Source organism: Haliotis cracherodii, unplaced genomic scaffold, assembly GCF_022045235.1.
Source record: "Haliotis cracherodii isolate W230 unplaced genomic scaffold, xgHalCrac1.p SCAF_14, whole genome shotgun sequence".
NCBI classification, from domain to species: domain Eukaryota; kingdom Metazoa; phylum Mollusca; class Gastropoda; order Lepetellida; family Haliotidae; genus Haliotis; species Haliotis cracherodii.
Genome location: NW_027266269.1, coordinates 34,777,471 through 34,791,383, shown reverse-complemented (window position 1 = coordinate 34,791,383; position 13,913 = coordinate 34,777,471). Strand labels below are relative to the sequence as shown.

Genomic DNA, 13,913 nt, shown 5'->3' with positions numbered 1-13,913 from the left:
GGTCCCAATTGCGTGGGTCGATGCTCATGGTGTCAATTACTGGATTTTCTGGTCCAGACTCCATTACTTACAAACCGCCGTCATTATAGCTGGAATATTGCTGACTGCGGCGTTAAACAACAAAACAACCAACCAACCTGCATGTTTTTAAATCCAGCTTATGCCAATGCATATGCAAGACTTCAGCATGTGTGTGTGCCCTTTTAAACAAGTTTTATCTTCTTCTTTCTTTTTAAGACATAAGAAGCTTTCATCCCCAAGATCCGAATTAGATTGTTGGAGACTACTAGACAGATTAAAATGTCAGTATAATCTTCTAATATTTTTTTCGGAAATGTTCCCGGAATTACGTTTACATCATTGTCGTCGGAAGTTTTCTTTCCAATGCATTATGGGATTAAGAATGGCGGCGCTTTCAAAGGAGGAAATGTCACGCCTTTCCCGTGCGATTGTATGCACGATCTAGCGCAGACACATACTTGAATTGAGGTGCATCGTTTGGAATACTTAGGCTGGAGGTACGATATTGTGATTTGGTGGCATTTGAAACAGCAATCTACATGAGAACACTGTATAAACCTCGAAGCTAGGTGTCCAATACTACTACTTTCTTCACAACTATTATCTGTTGACGTTCTCGTGGAATAATTAACTCGTCGCTATTTTACTATGTGAGGTTATGGAATATTATATTATTGAAGGCTACGAACTGTGTATGTTTACGAGCAATGTGATGCATTGAATACATGCATCATTAAGATGAATATCTATTTATGTTTACAACATTGAATGATAGTTGCGCCGACAGTAGCAGGCGCACGTTATGAACATGTTTCTACCTGAAATATGTACACACGCCTGTCAACACATTCATAGCACCGAGCGTCAGTGACCTGAGCTAAGTAGTAAAACCATTTACAAAGGGATCAGTGACACGAAGGGATAGTGTACCATGTGGTTGGAGGAATGTTGCGTGCTAGAGCAAGAACTTGGTCAATTTGTCAACAAAGCCTAACTTCAGTCTTGAGCCTTAGCCTCTCAGGTCTACGTTTTCTTTCGGTGATAAGGGGGTGGGAAGGCTAATTTTTCGTACATTTGTTGACGATGGACAGTCATCAGTGCTGAGATTCCGTAAATCTAGCTATTGAATGGCGCTTGTTTGGCAGACGCTCAAGGTATGTTCGTTGACAGATTTTACTTGTTTCGGAAGTTCATGATCATAGTAATATCATATGTTTAGTTTTGCTTCAATATTACAAGATCATGAAAATGATTATGATCGTTGAGAATGTAATTTTATACCAATAGTCATTAAAACAATGAATCTGTTTTCATATTGACTGGACCAGTGAAGATTCCGGGGTAGAATAGGTCTTCAACAATCCATGCTTGTCGTAAAAGGCGACTAATGGGATCGAGTGGTCAGGCTTGCTGACTTGGTTGATGCATGTCATCGATCCCAATTGCGTGGATCGATGCTCATGATATCAATCACTGGATTGTCTGGTCCAGACTCGATTATTTACAGACCGCTGTCATATAGCTGGAATATTGCTGAGTGTGGCGTAAAACAACAAACAAACAAACCAACTACAAGATCATGAAAATGATTATGATCGTTAAGAATGTAATTTTATACAAATAGTCATTAAAACAATGAATCTGTTTTCATATCGACTGACAATATTTGTTTTTGTTTTCCCTCTGATTGTTTAAATAGCTGCAAGAATTTTGTAAATGCGACAAGTTGGAATGTGACATAGATCTACCTCATTTATTAGTGGAGTACTTTTGTGTTGAAGATTACTTGAATTTATTGGGTATATAATTCTCTCAGTACTATACCATACAAAATAATAATATTTTTTAGCAGTCTGGTAGATGTAGCACAAATCTGCAAATAGTGCGACCCCAATACAGGTATCAATGGTTAAAGTGACTGAATCTTCGCAGCATTTGCCTAAATGCCGGTAATGACAAAGTTTTTCTGTATGGAACCAGTGCATGTTATGATACATAAAAACTTGACACCTTGACATTTGTGATGTCCTGTAATGATGTTTGTTATAATGAAGCAGAGGTAAATGTATTTTCTCATTAATATAATAATAAACTGGACGTACACATTGGAAATGCACTGAATTATTCCTAAAATATACCTGAAAATTCAGTGGCAATGAAGGAGGTGAACTTACTAAATATGATTATTGTCTATCTCACTGAGTTTAAGGATGGATGAAGAAGAAGAAGAATTATTTCAGCGGTAGAAACTAACAGTTTCAGTCCACTAGTCCTAATAATGATTGCATATAGCAAAACCCTTAAAATAGCAAATTTCAACTAGTCCTTATGATGATACCTTTACTATTGGGCAGTTTGGCAAGGACGACAGGACTAGTGCCGATTTCTAACCCTGTATTTCTGGTACCCTGTTGTAGGCACACTACGTTTCCAAAGGGCACACCTTAACATCGCCCTGTGTCACACGTGAATAAAAAGTACATTTTCATTCCTTTCTCTGAAAAAACTTACCAGGTTTAAGCTTCATACCAGTGGGCAAACTGTATTGTTATTTTCTAACTTTTGAACTCAAAAGTTTTGCTCCTGAGTCCCCTAGGTTGTGATCACTGTGCTTTCTGATCTTACTGGATTATCCCTCTGAGATCAATCTATCAAAGACTTATTTATTGAAATGAGATAAGCTTGGTAAGCCTTATGGATTTGAATACCTCACTGCCCTGTGGGTGGCATGTCCCAGTCACTGCAGAGTTTTCTCCCTTGCATGTACCAGAAACCTATGGTCGTGGGTTTGAATGCCAGATTCAGCTTAATAATGTTCCTTGCAGAGCTCCAGATAAGCTGCATGTCTTCGTAAAATACTCATCAGAAATGCAGAAATATGCACTGAAATAATATTCAAGCGTATCAAATACGCAACGAACATTACAGATATGCTACAAAAATAAAACTTGTGGGTATCATCAAAATATTGTGAAGTAACCCTTTTGATTAGCAAATCAGCAACTTATTTTGAAATTATATGCAGACATTTCGTCAACCTTGCCAAATTCCACGATGACAGTTACCAATGGTTACATCATTTTCCATCACACTATCTTGTGGAAGTATCGTGGTTTATTTAGTCCTATAAAGCTCTCGAACCCATACGACACCAGTTTGCAGGGACTAGGTGAATAGTGTTTTTAAATATTTAACTTAAATACCCACATGTGTAAAAACTAGTAGGTAACAGAAATTTGATACCCAATGATTTTAAAATGCATGGGTAAAATACCCACAACACCAAAAGCTTATCTGGAGCTCTGTCCTTGTTTTGTTAAAGTTTTGGTTTCACAAAACTGGTAGACCTCTAAGACCTCAAACTTTATGCCCACATTATTGAATCAGTTGACCCATTACGAAACTGAAATGCTGTTCAAAGCGTGTTCAAAACTCCCACTACATAGTAGCATTCGTACTTGGTCCATGATGTAAGCATTTGTTAAAAAAAATTAAAAAACTCTTGAAATTCACTAAATATGGCGTTGCAAATATCTGAATGGCTAAAAGACGTTATTAAGTGGGATTTTAATCCCAGAAATCTTTTGGCCATTTCAATCATACAAACATTTTTCTAACTCATAAGGACCTTGTATTTTTGTCAATAAGCATGATGAGAAATTGAAAAACATGGCATTTGGCATGGTGCACATATTTTCATTTATGTTTTATGTAAATTGAAAAAGAAATAGGCCCCAAGCGGAATACTGTTTCCTGATTATATGAAAGTAGAATGGAAGGGGCTTGTGTTGTATTATTTTGCTAAATCGGGGTCAGAAACTAACAGTTTTTGTCCACTAGTCCTTAAAATGATAACATAAAACGAAACCCTTAAAATGGGCCAATTTCTACTAGTCCTTAGGATACCTTTACTATTGGGCAGTTTGGTAAGGACTACAGGACTAGCGCCAATTTCTAACCATGTAAATGATGTCATTTATTTCCGCATTGTTGTCCACAGTTTTTTGTGAGTATATAATTGTCTTTGAAGTTGATACTCTTGACGTACATAGATGATATATTTATAAGAATTGATGGAGTTATAAACAGAAAAACTAGTGTGCACACTTCACCTAAATCTGTGGATTTCCTTTGTGGGCACACTGCTTCTTGTGGTTTATCACATGTGTATGATATACCTCCATGAACGCATAAAGGATTGAAGTCAATTCGTAAACAAACACATGTTTCTGAACATGCTCTATGCTTGTCGTAAAAGGCGACTAAAGGGATCGGGTGGTCAGGCTCGCTGACTTGGTTGATGCATGTCATCGATCCCAATTGCATGAATCGTGAATCTTGATATTAATCACTGGATTGTCTGGTCTAGACTCGAGTATTTACAGACCGCCGTCATATAGCTGGAATATTGCTGAGTGCATCGTAAAACAACAAACCTATCTTAACATGTTCATGGGGGCAGTTGGGTAGCCTAGTGTTTAAAGCATTCGCTCGTCACACCGAAGACCCGGGTTCAATTCCCAACATAGGTACTATGTGTGAAGCCCGTTTCTGGTGTTACCTGCCGTGATATTGCAGGAATATTGCTAAAAGCGACAGAAAACAATATGCACTCACTCACAAACATGCTCATGGTATGGCCATTTTTCTATCAGGACTAAGAATGTCAGCTTGGGGAGGCTACTAGAGGCTGCAGGATGAGCAATCTGAGCCTCATGAACCCTGGCACGAGCCTCAACTTTGACGGGGCGGCCTTACAGAACCAGGAGGAGGCGGAATACAGGAAGGAGGAGGAGCAGCAGCAGCATGAGGTCAGTGTAGAGTTGTCTCCCATCAGTGTAGAGTTGTCTCCCAATGTTCAAGAGTTACCCCCCTTTACATTGAACTCGAGGTGCCTGTTACAAGTGTTAGACGGTAGAAGGTTAACCATGTTGCATTCTCATCCTACCGGGTACCCATTCACTGCCAAGTGAATAGAGGCACATTTCGAACTATTGCCATTATCGGTATTTATCCTTTGTTAACATTGGTAGTGTCACTCCATGTACTGTCACAGAAGCTCTGTGGTGAGCTAGCGATGTGTAAAGATAAGTCGTCACTCTCCTCACTGTTGAGTTGTATTATCCATATCATTATGCAAAACAACATGTAAAGCGCACTTAACATCCTTAAAGACTTCCTTATTTAAGCCATAATATTCTGATTTCAAAGGGGCGGTCGGGTAGCCTAGTGGTTAAAGCGTTCGCTCGTCACGCCGAAGACCCGGGTTCGAATCCCGACATGGGTACGATGTGTGAAACCCATTTCTGGTGTCCCCCGCCGTGATATTGCTGGAATATTGCTAAAAGCGGCGTAAAACCATACTCACTCACTCACTCACTCTGATTACAAAGTAAGGCCTTAATTTTGCGACTAAGTTGGTCACCAGGACATGAAGGAGATTCAATTTTCAATTTTGTGTGACCAGCACAGGTTGCTGGGGACCAATTCTAACCCTAAGTCCACACATGGCCTCCCCCGATTTGAAGAATATTGCAACCAGTCAGGGTTTTCTCAGCATGGGGTGAAATCCTCGTCACATGTGCCTGTCAATGGCATATCAAACACTTGAATAGGATTTATAACAACTTTGGTCAGGAGTGAGGCTTTTTGATGGATTTTCTAAAACGCTTGGCACTATTAACCAGGCCTTGAAATGATTAGTTTCTCTTCTTTGGATATTACCACTATTGAAAAATAATTGCATTGCCCCTTTGTCAATTTCCATTCTTGAGGACACAAAATTAGATTGAATTTTCTTAGACATGTGTGTGAGTGATTCATGAAGAAGGGATCTTCAGTGTTTGTGAGGGACTTGACACCGTCAGGGGCGGTAGGGTAGCCTAGTGGGTAAAGTGTTTGCTCATCATGCCATAGACCTGGGTTCGATTCCCTACATGAGTACAATGTGTGAAGCCCATTTCCGGTGTCCACGACCCATGAAGATCCGGGCTAGAATAGGTCTTCTTGATGCATGTCATCGATCCCAATTGCGTGGATCGATGCTCATGATGTAAATCACTGGATTGTCTGGTCCAGACTGAATTATTTATAGACCGTCGTCATATAGCTGGAATATTGCTGAGTGCGGCGTAAAAAACAACAAACCAAACCAAAATCTGGTGTTCCCCGCCGTGATATAGCTGGAATATTGCTAAAAGAGGCGTAAGGCCATACTCACTCACTCACTCATTCACTTTGTACCATATCAGACAGCACTTGGGGTAACCATGGTAACTAATGTTCCAATCGCTTTAAAAAAATCTGATATAATGTTTACGATTAACTGAGATGAAATCAGGCCTAGCCTCTTGAACCCACAGTTGAGGGAGTCTGTAAGCCCCAGGTATACAAATACTACAGGCTGTTGTTGGTTGCTGTCTTGGGACGCAGGCTGGGGGTGGGGTGAGGAGATTAGTGATTAGGCCCAGGCAACTTGTGTGTGTGGGGAGGGGGATCCCCTGTGCTAGACTGGAGAGGTGCCTCGAGTTGAGGGGAGACTCTCGGTACTCCAGGGGGTCGGGTGGTTGGGGGGAGACTCTCGGTATTCCAGGGGGTCGGGTGGTTGGGGGGAGACTCTCGGTATTCCAGGGGGTCGGAGGGTTGGGGGGAGACTCTCGGTACTCCAGGTGGTTGGGGGGAGACTCTCGGTACTCCAGGTGGTTGGGGGGAGACTCTCAGTACTCTAGGGGGTCGGAGGAGGGGTGGGGACTTGTGATGCGTCCGGGCAACTGAGGGGGATCTGTGGTGCTAGGCTGGATGGCTGTCACTAGTTGAGGGGGCACACTCTCAGCACTGCAGGGGTTATTGCTGAGTGGTTTTGCTGATTGAGAACAGAGTAAGCTAAGATACTGTTATTGGCTGTATGGTGAATTACAGTGAACGAGTGTGTGAATGTTGTTTCATGCCACAGTCAGCAATATTCCTCCTACATCAAGGTGACTTGCAAATATAGTTGGAGCATTTGAGGAATAAGTACTGGTATGCTCTGTGACCAATGTAAGTAATTTCTTTTTATCAGTAAAAACATTTGCTTGTTGTTTAACATCGCACTCAGCTGTATGAAGGCAGTCTGTATATAATCTGGACCTGACAATCCAGTGATTGATATCATGAGCATCGATTTGAGATTTTCTTTATTTTTGACTATTTTATGCATCTATCATGTCTATGTTTCAACATTGATTATTTATGGGACCAGGGTGCAACCTGTTTTTGTCTGGTGCAACTAGGTTTTCATGTCAACATGCACCTAATGCATGTTAAATCAAGTTCCTTAAATCAAGCCCTATAATCTGGTAATGGTTGGCGCACTAACTTTCCAAAAGGCACACATAAACATCTTTATTGTCCAAAACTGGCTCCCACAGGAGATATTGCTTGGGTGAGATCAAGCTATATCTACACTGTAGATATTGCTGCAATGAAATTGCATAACAATGCTTTGCAGACAATTGTGACGTCATTGGTTACCATGATGACACAATCAAATGACATCACTAATGGCTCTGCTACTGAAGCTGTAAGCAGTACTTTTTACGCTTAAGACACTGCTAATTACTGTCTGCAAACTGAAAAAGTTGAAAGAATGATGTTGGATGATAAATAAAATCTCACCTGAGTGTCTTTTGATACGAAATATATCAACACTTGTTTATAAAAGCAAGCCTCAGAGTTTTCCCACTTTTATCAACTCGTATCTGATATCAAAAGACACTCGGGCGAGATTCTCTATTTATGTTTCTATTCCCACAAACTACACAGAGACTTATGTGGTTCTTTTGCAAAGATAAACCTTGGGAGAGATAGTCTCCTTGCCTTATCCCCTTGTTTAAAATAAACATGTTGATTTAAATATACCCAGTACCATCACTGTCATGATGATTGATTACAGTAAAACACAACTTCACTGTTGCCGGGATTGAGGTAACAAGATGGGGTAGATATCAGCATTTACGATTACTAATTTATTAAACGTGTGCACGTTCAAATGGCTGTTGCGGGGTGAAGTGACAGATTTAGGTTGTTAAGACAGATACACCGGGATCGTGGGCTTCAAACACTGTTTGGTTATCAGCTTTTCTGTTTGGATGGGATCATGGAACAATGAAGGTCCCCGGGTGGGTATTTTCCTTGGTGTGTTTACTTTCTTAGTTAGTTCTTAATTATTGTAATTAGATTGTTTCCTAACATGCTTCACATGGTTAACATTATTTTTCTTATTTTAGTGAGTGAGTGAATGAATGAATATAGTTTTACGCCCCTTTTAGCAATATTCCAGCAATATCACGGCAGGGGACACCAGAAATGGGCTTCACACATTGTACCCATGTCGGGAATCGAACCCGGGTGGTTGCCATGATGAGCGAATGCTTTAACCACTTGGCTACCCGACCGCCCTTTTCTTATCTTAAGTTACCATTGTAATGGTAGAAATGAAAAAAGAAGGGTTTCACATAGGCTGGCTGTCGATATTGATCATAGAGATTGGTAATGACTTACTAAATACCGATCAATTATCGATACATTTCGGAGAAGTAACTTTAGGCAAATATGCAAGAAAATCGACTCAAAATATTTTCCGCTACTGGTGAGCATGGATTACTTTGTGGACATTTGAGATATAGCAAAACAGTTGCTTTCCGTCTTCGACAATTGACATGAAGCAAGCCTGTTTCAGTAAATCTAAACTTTATTTAATTATAATAGTTTATGTAAATTATTATTGATGACAACAATTTCATATTGATTATCGTTAATATTTCTTCCCATCAATTATAATTCCAATTATTGATCCCTTTAGCCAGTCCCAATATCAGTGTGCTTTGTTATGTTCAACATGTTTAAGTTGTGTATTTTCATATCAAAATTGCTATATTGGGTGCGATATCTTGGTACAATGTTAGGATGGGATATCTTGGTGCAATGTAAGGATGGGATATCTTGGTGCCATGTCAGGATGGGATATCTTCGTACAGTGTCAGGATGGGATATCTTGGTACAATGCCAGGATGGGATATCTTGGTGAAGTGTCTGGATGGGATATCTTGGTGCAGTGTGAGGATGCGATATCTTGTTGCAATGTCAGGATGCGATATCTTGGTGCAGTGTGAGGATGCGATATCTTGGTCCAATGTCAGGATGGGATATCTTGGTGCAATGTCAGGGTGCGATATCTTGGTCCAGTGTCAGGATGCGATATCTTGGTGCAGTGTTAGGATCCCATAGACAAGACTGCACTGGTGCAGGTTATAATCAGCTTTTGTTAATTGGCTATAGCCAAGTAGTACTGTGACTGTGACCTACTGACTGACTGTGACTGTGATTATGAGTTACTGTGACCTATTCTACCACACAATCACCAGAGAAAACCTCATTTTGTTGGGACGGTGGGTTAGCCCATTGGTTCCCCCCACTCTCTCTCTCTCTCTCTGTCTCTCTGTTGCTATAATATTACTGAAAGCAGTGCAAAACCAAAGTCACTCAAATTGTGACATTGTTGGGTCGGTGGGTTAGCCCATTGGTTAAAGTATTTGTTTGTCTCATCGTAGACCCTTGTTTGATTCCCCACATGTGTGAAGTCGATGTCCCTCTTCCCCCCCCTCCTCCCCCTCCATGTTGTCGCTGGAATATTACTCAAAGCAGTGCAAAACCAAATTCACTCAATTTGTGACATTGAGACCAGCATTGATTTCCTGTAGAATCATGCCAGTTTTCTACATAAGCGGATTGATCCCTGCCGAGAAAGTATCATGACAGCCTTTGTGAAGAAAAGCACGTTCAGACAGGGATTATGTAACTGGGAGAGTTGTGACCTCACTGCTGCTGGCTGAAGCGCCTCGTTTGTGCAGCCGGGTGTCAGGCAAGGGATGCTTCTGGTCAGGCCTCATGTTTGTAGTTCTATCTGTCATGTCTACAGGAAATTCCGGATCATCATAGAATGTTTGTGAAATTTTCGTTTGAAGGAATCTACATGCTGCTTGTCATCTTTGTTCAAACGTCAGTGTCCATGGTGTCGTAAATGACTTTTATTTGTGGAGGTTCTGAGTTTGACATGTTTCATGGACATTTGTGAAAGTGGTTTCGAGATGTATAGTCTGGAAGGTAATTCAAGGTACAGACATTTACTACAATATCTGAAAAACTATTGGACCTGCTCCAGTCAAAGTTCCTATGAGATTATTAAACAGTTATACATAACTGTATATTACATTTAAAGACAATCGGTGCATGAATTAAAAAAATCTGACTATTTAGCAACGGGAATCATGCACGTTGAGACGCCCAATGCTAACACCATTTTCGTGCGTGCGTGCGTGATTCCCGTGCAACCTTTCGAGTTGAGATTATTGGTTCAACTGTGTCATATGGCCCTGTGACGCAGGGGTAGCATTATGCAGATGGCTGTTACAATGAATGCTCGTTCCACCCGTGACGAACAGGTCTGGTTGTTGTTGAAATATAGTGATAGCCAAATAGACAGATTTTTTGTTCATGCACCGATTGTCGTTAAATGTAATATCCAGTTATGTATGACTGTTTAATAATCTCATACCAACTTTGACTGGAGTAGGTCTGATAGTTTTTCAGATATTGTAGTAAAAATTCTGGATTGAGAAATCAGGATATGTTGTTTTGTTCATTAATGTACAGAAGCTATTCTAAAAGTATTAGTCCTGATTGCAGGGTGTTCTCACGAACAGGGTTTCACTGTAGCAAGGATAGACACACTGAGACGCCCTGTCAGATTGAGCCTGTACAAACATCACTCTGAATAGTGTACCAATTAGCAGAATTAAACCAAGACTATTTTATTTGCATTGGACATGTTTAACTGACAGTTTGTTCACAGTAAGAAGGCAGGACATTGACAGCTTGTGTCTGGAAAAACATGGTGGTCAGACTGTAGACTGGATGGTCACTGGGCCACTGTGAGGGTGATAGGAGATGTGTCCACTCCCATGGTCAGTGTGTGGTGGTCAGACTGTAGACTGTCCATCTGGTTGACTACTGGGCCACTGTGAGGGTGATAGGCGATGTGTCCACTCCCGTGGTCAGTGTGTGGTGGTCAGACTGTAGACTGTCCATCTGGTTGACTACTGGGCCACTGGGTCAATGTGAGGATGGTATCAAATGTGTCCACTCCCCGTGTTCAGTGTGTGTCCGAGAGATTATTGGCATGACATTCGGGAGGTTCGATAAGAAAGAATAATTTGTAGTTCACATATTGAGGAGATTTCAGAATTTATTGTGGAGGCAGTGACAGGTTTGATAAGTTATTGTTCATCACTTGTAGTTTATGACTTAGTTGGACAATAGGATTATGCAGGTAAAACTCTTGGTTGCTGATTTGACAGGGAGTTTAGCTTAATTTTTCTTTTTGTAAAACAGTTGACACTTTTGAATTTTCTCTTGGCTCGCAATTTGTTGTGAGTATATATACATGACATTGCGACCAGTTTGTTGTTGATAATGAAAAGAGAGAGCTGTTAAAAGTTTCATAACAAATTGACCATGTTTATATTTGTGACAAATATTTCTGTGAAGGAACATGGCATCATTCATCATGTTCAGTAATGGCTATGCCCTGAGAGTAACTAGGCAGCTCCTAATAATGACAAATAGTGACTGATAAAAACCCAAGAGGCTGTTAAGAACTTGTCTCCTTACCAACGTTGGCTCACAACATTGACCTCTTGAAAATAATTTGGCTCCTTGATGTTTTGGGCTCCAAGAAAACACTTTGGCTTCTTCATGTAAAAGGCTCCTAGACCATCTAGAAAACAATCTGGCACCTTGATGTGTTAGACTCCAAGAAAATAATTTGGCTATTTAATGTGATAGGCTCCTGGAAAACAACTTTGCTTCTTGATATTTTAGGCTCCAAGAAATTAATTTGGCTCCTTCATGTTTTCAGATCCAATAAAACACTTTGGCTTCTTCATTTAAAAGGCTCCTTGAAAATAGTTCGGCTCCTTGAAATGTTTTCGGCGTCTTGAAAATAATTTGGCCCCTTCATGTTTTCGGATCCAAGAAAACACTTTGGCTTCTTCATTAAAAGGCTCCTTGAAAATAGTTCGGCTCCTTGAACATGTTGAAGTGTTTTCGGTGCCTTGAAAATAATTTGGCTCCTTCATGTTTTCGGATCAAAGAAAACACTTTGGCTTCTTCATTTAAAAGGCTCCTTGAAAATAGTTCGGCTCCTTGAAGTGTTTTAGGCTCCTAGAAAACAATTTGGCTCCTTGAGGTTTTAGGCCTCTTAAAAACAATACTCCTTAATAATTTTCTTCTCACCCTCTGCTGATATGAGTTGTTATACACTGGTTCACTATGGCTGATTTGTCTTGAAAACGTATATCTTTATCTGTAAGTCCAATCAGTTTATTATAAGGTGACGCTTAAAACACTAATATACAATGTTCACCTCCCCATCAACGTGACCAGTATAATGCTTCAGTCACTAGTTTTCATACTTGTTCTCCTGTGAAGATCCGGGGTAGAATAGGTCCCCAGCAACCCATGCTTGCTGTAAAAGGCAGCTATGCTTGTCATAAAGGCGACTAACGGGATCGGGTGGTCGGGCTCGCTGACTTGTTCCGTGCATGTCATCATATCCCAATTGCATGGATCGATGCACATGATGTCAATCACTCGATTGTCTGCATGCCATTATTTACAGACCTCGTCATAAAGCTGTAGTATTGCTGAGGGCGGCGTTCAACAACAAACAAACAAAACCAGCTTCTAGATCAATCTGAAAGTAATTGTTATAAGCATCTATCCCCTACCAAGACCAAAGATTTACCTGACAGCCTGTTTGGGAATATCTCTGTGTGGAATATCTGTATCCAGGCAATGAGCGTTCTGGTGATAACTTGTAGATATGATTCAGCTGCTGTCCTGTTGCCCCATTCATACTTTGAAGACGTAAACACCAGGGGAGTTTGTGAGCTTCAGGGAGATAACCGATAACTACAGTTAACCAGCATCTTCCTTCTGAGGGGGTTATCTGACCAGATATTATTGGGGTTCGCTGTGCCCTGGCTCTTGGTATAGCAAGCTGTTGGCCGACATGCAGATGGAGAGGGATTTTGTAGCCAGTTGGTTTGTCATTTTTGTGTAGAAACAGGTGTCTGAGCTATCCAAGATTGTGTGATTTTGTGGAATGTTTGAATTTTCTTCTTTCCAAGCGCAAGGCAGGAGGCTGCTTAGATTGTATTTTATGGTATTTGATGTGTGAGAAGATTGTATGGAAGTTATTGAATCATGGTATTTTCTTTTTCTTTGAGCATGTTGAGGATTCAGAAAATAGTTGAGTTGCTTTGGCTGTTTGTGATTGACATATATATTTTTTCAAGGGATATCCTGTTGCCATGGTTGCCAGGTTATAGTTTTTAATCTTTAGTTCTGTCCCATAAGCATGGATGATTTACTGAGAGACCTTTAAATTGTTATCCTGTTATATCTGATGATGTCATCATGTTTTTACATTATGATTTATCAGATTTTGAGTTTGTTGAGAATTTTGTTTTTATTTGACATATTTCAAGTGGTATCTTTGTCATTTTTGGAATAGGTCAGACATTTTTTGAAGAAATGATATTTTACACCATGCTAGACAATTTAAAAAAAATACTTCTTTTTTTTCAAGTAATGGTATTTTTTTGGTATTTTTTCCATAAATAGTATTTATACATTGCTGCAAGAAATGATATTTCAGTTATTTAACATTTTCGGGGTGAATGAGCCTGATGGGTATTGGTGGATAATTTTACAGCTTCACGTCTTTCCTGTAGTTCAGAAATTAGGTGAATTTTAGGTGAGTTTATGTATCAATGACATGTAAACAACTA

General features: G+C 40.1%; 1 protein-coding gene across 1 annotated transcript in view; it reads left to right on the top strand.

The window, feature by feature from the left end:
- The first annotated feature begins 446 nt into the window (after nt 1-446).
- Nucleotides 447-13,913, top strand: part of LOC139461212 (centrosomal protein of 152 kDa-like) — a 50,062-nt gene continuing 36,595 nt past the window's right edge. Inside the window, exons 1-2 of the mRNA XM_071242813.1 lie at nt 447-518; nt 4,677-4,832. Coding sequence (XP_071098914.1) covers nt 4,719-4,832 — 114 coding nt within the window. The 5' untranslated portion in view covers nt 447-518; nt 4,677-4,718. The remainder of the gene's footprint in view (nt 519-4,676; nt 4,833-13,913) is intronic.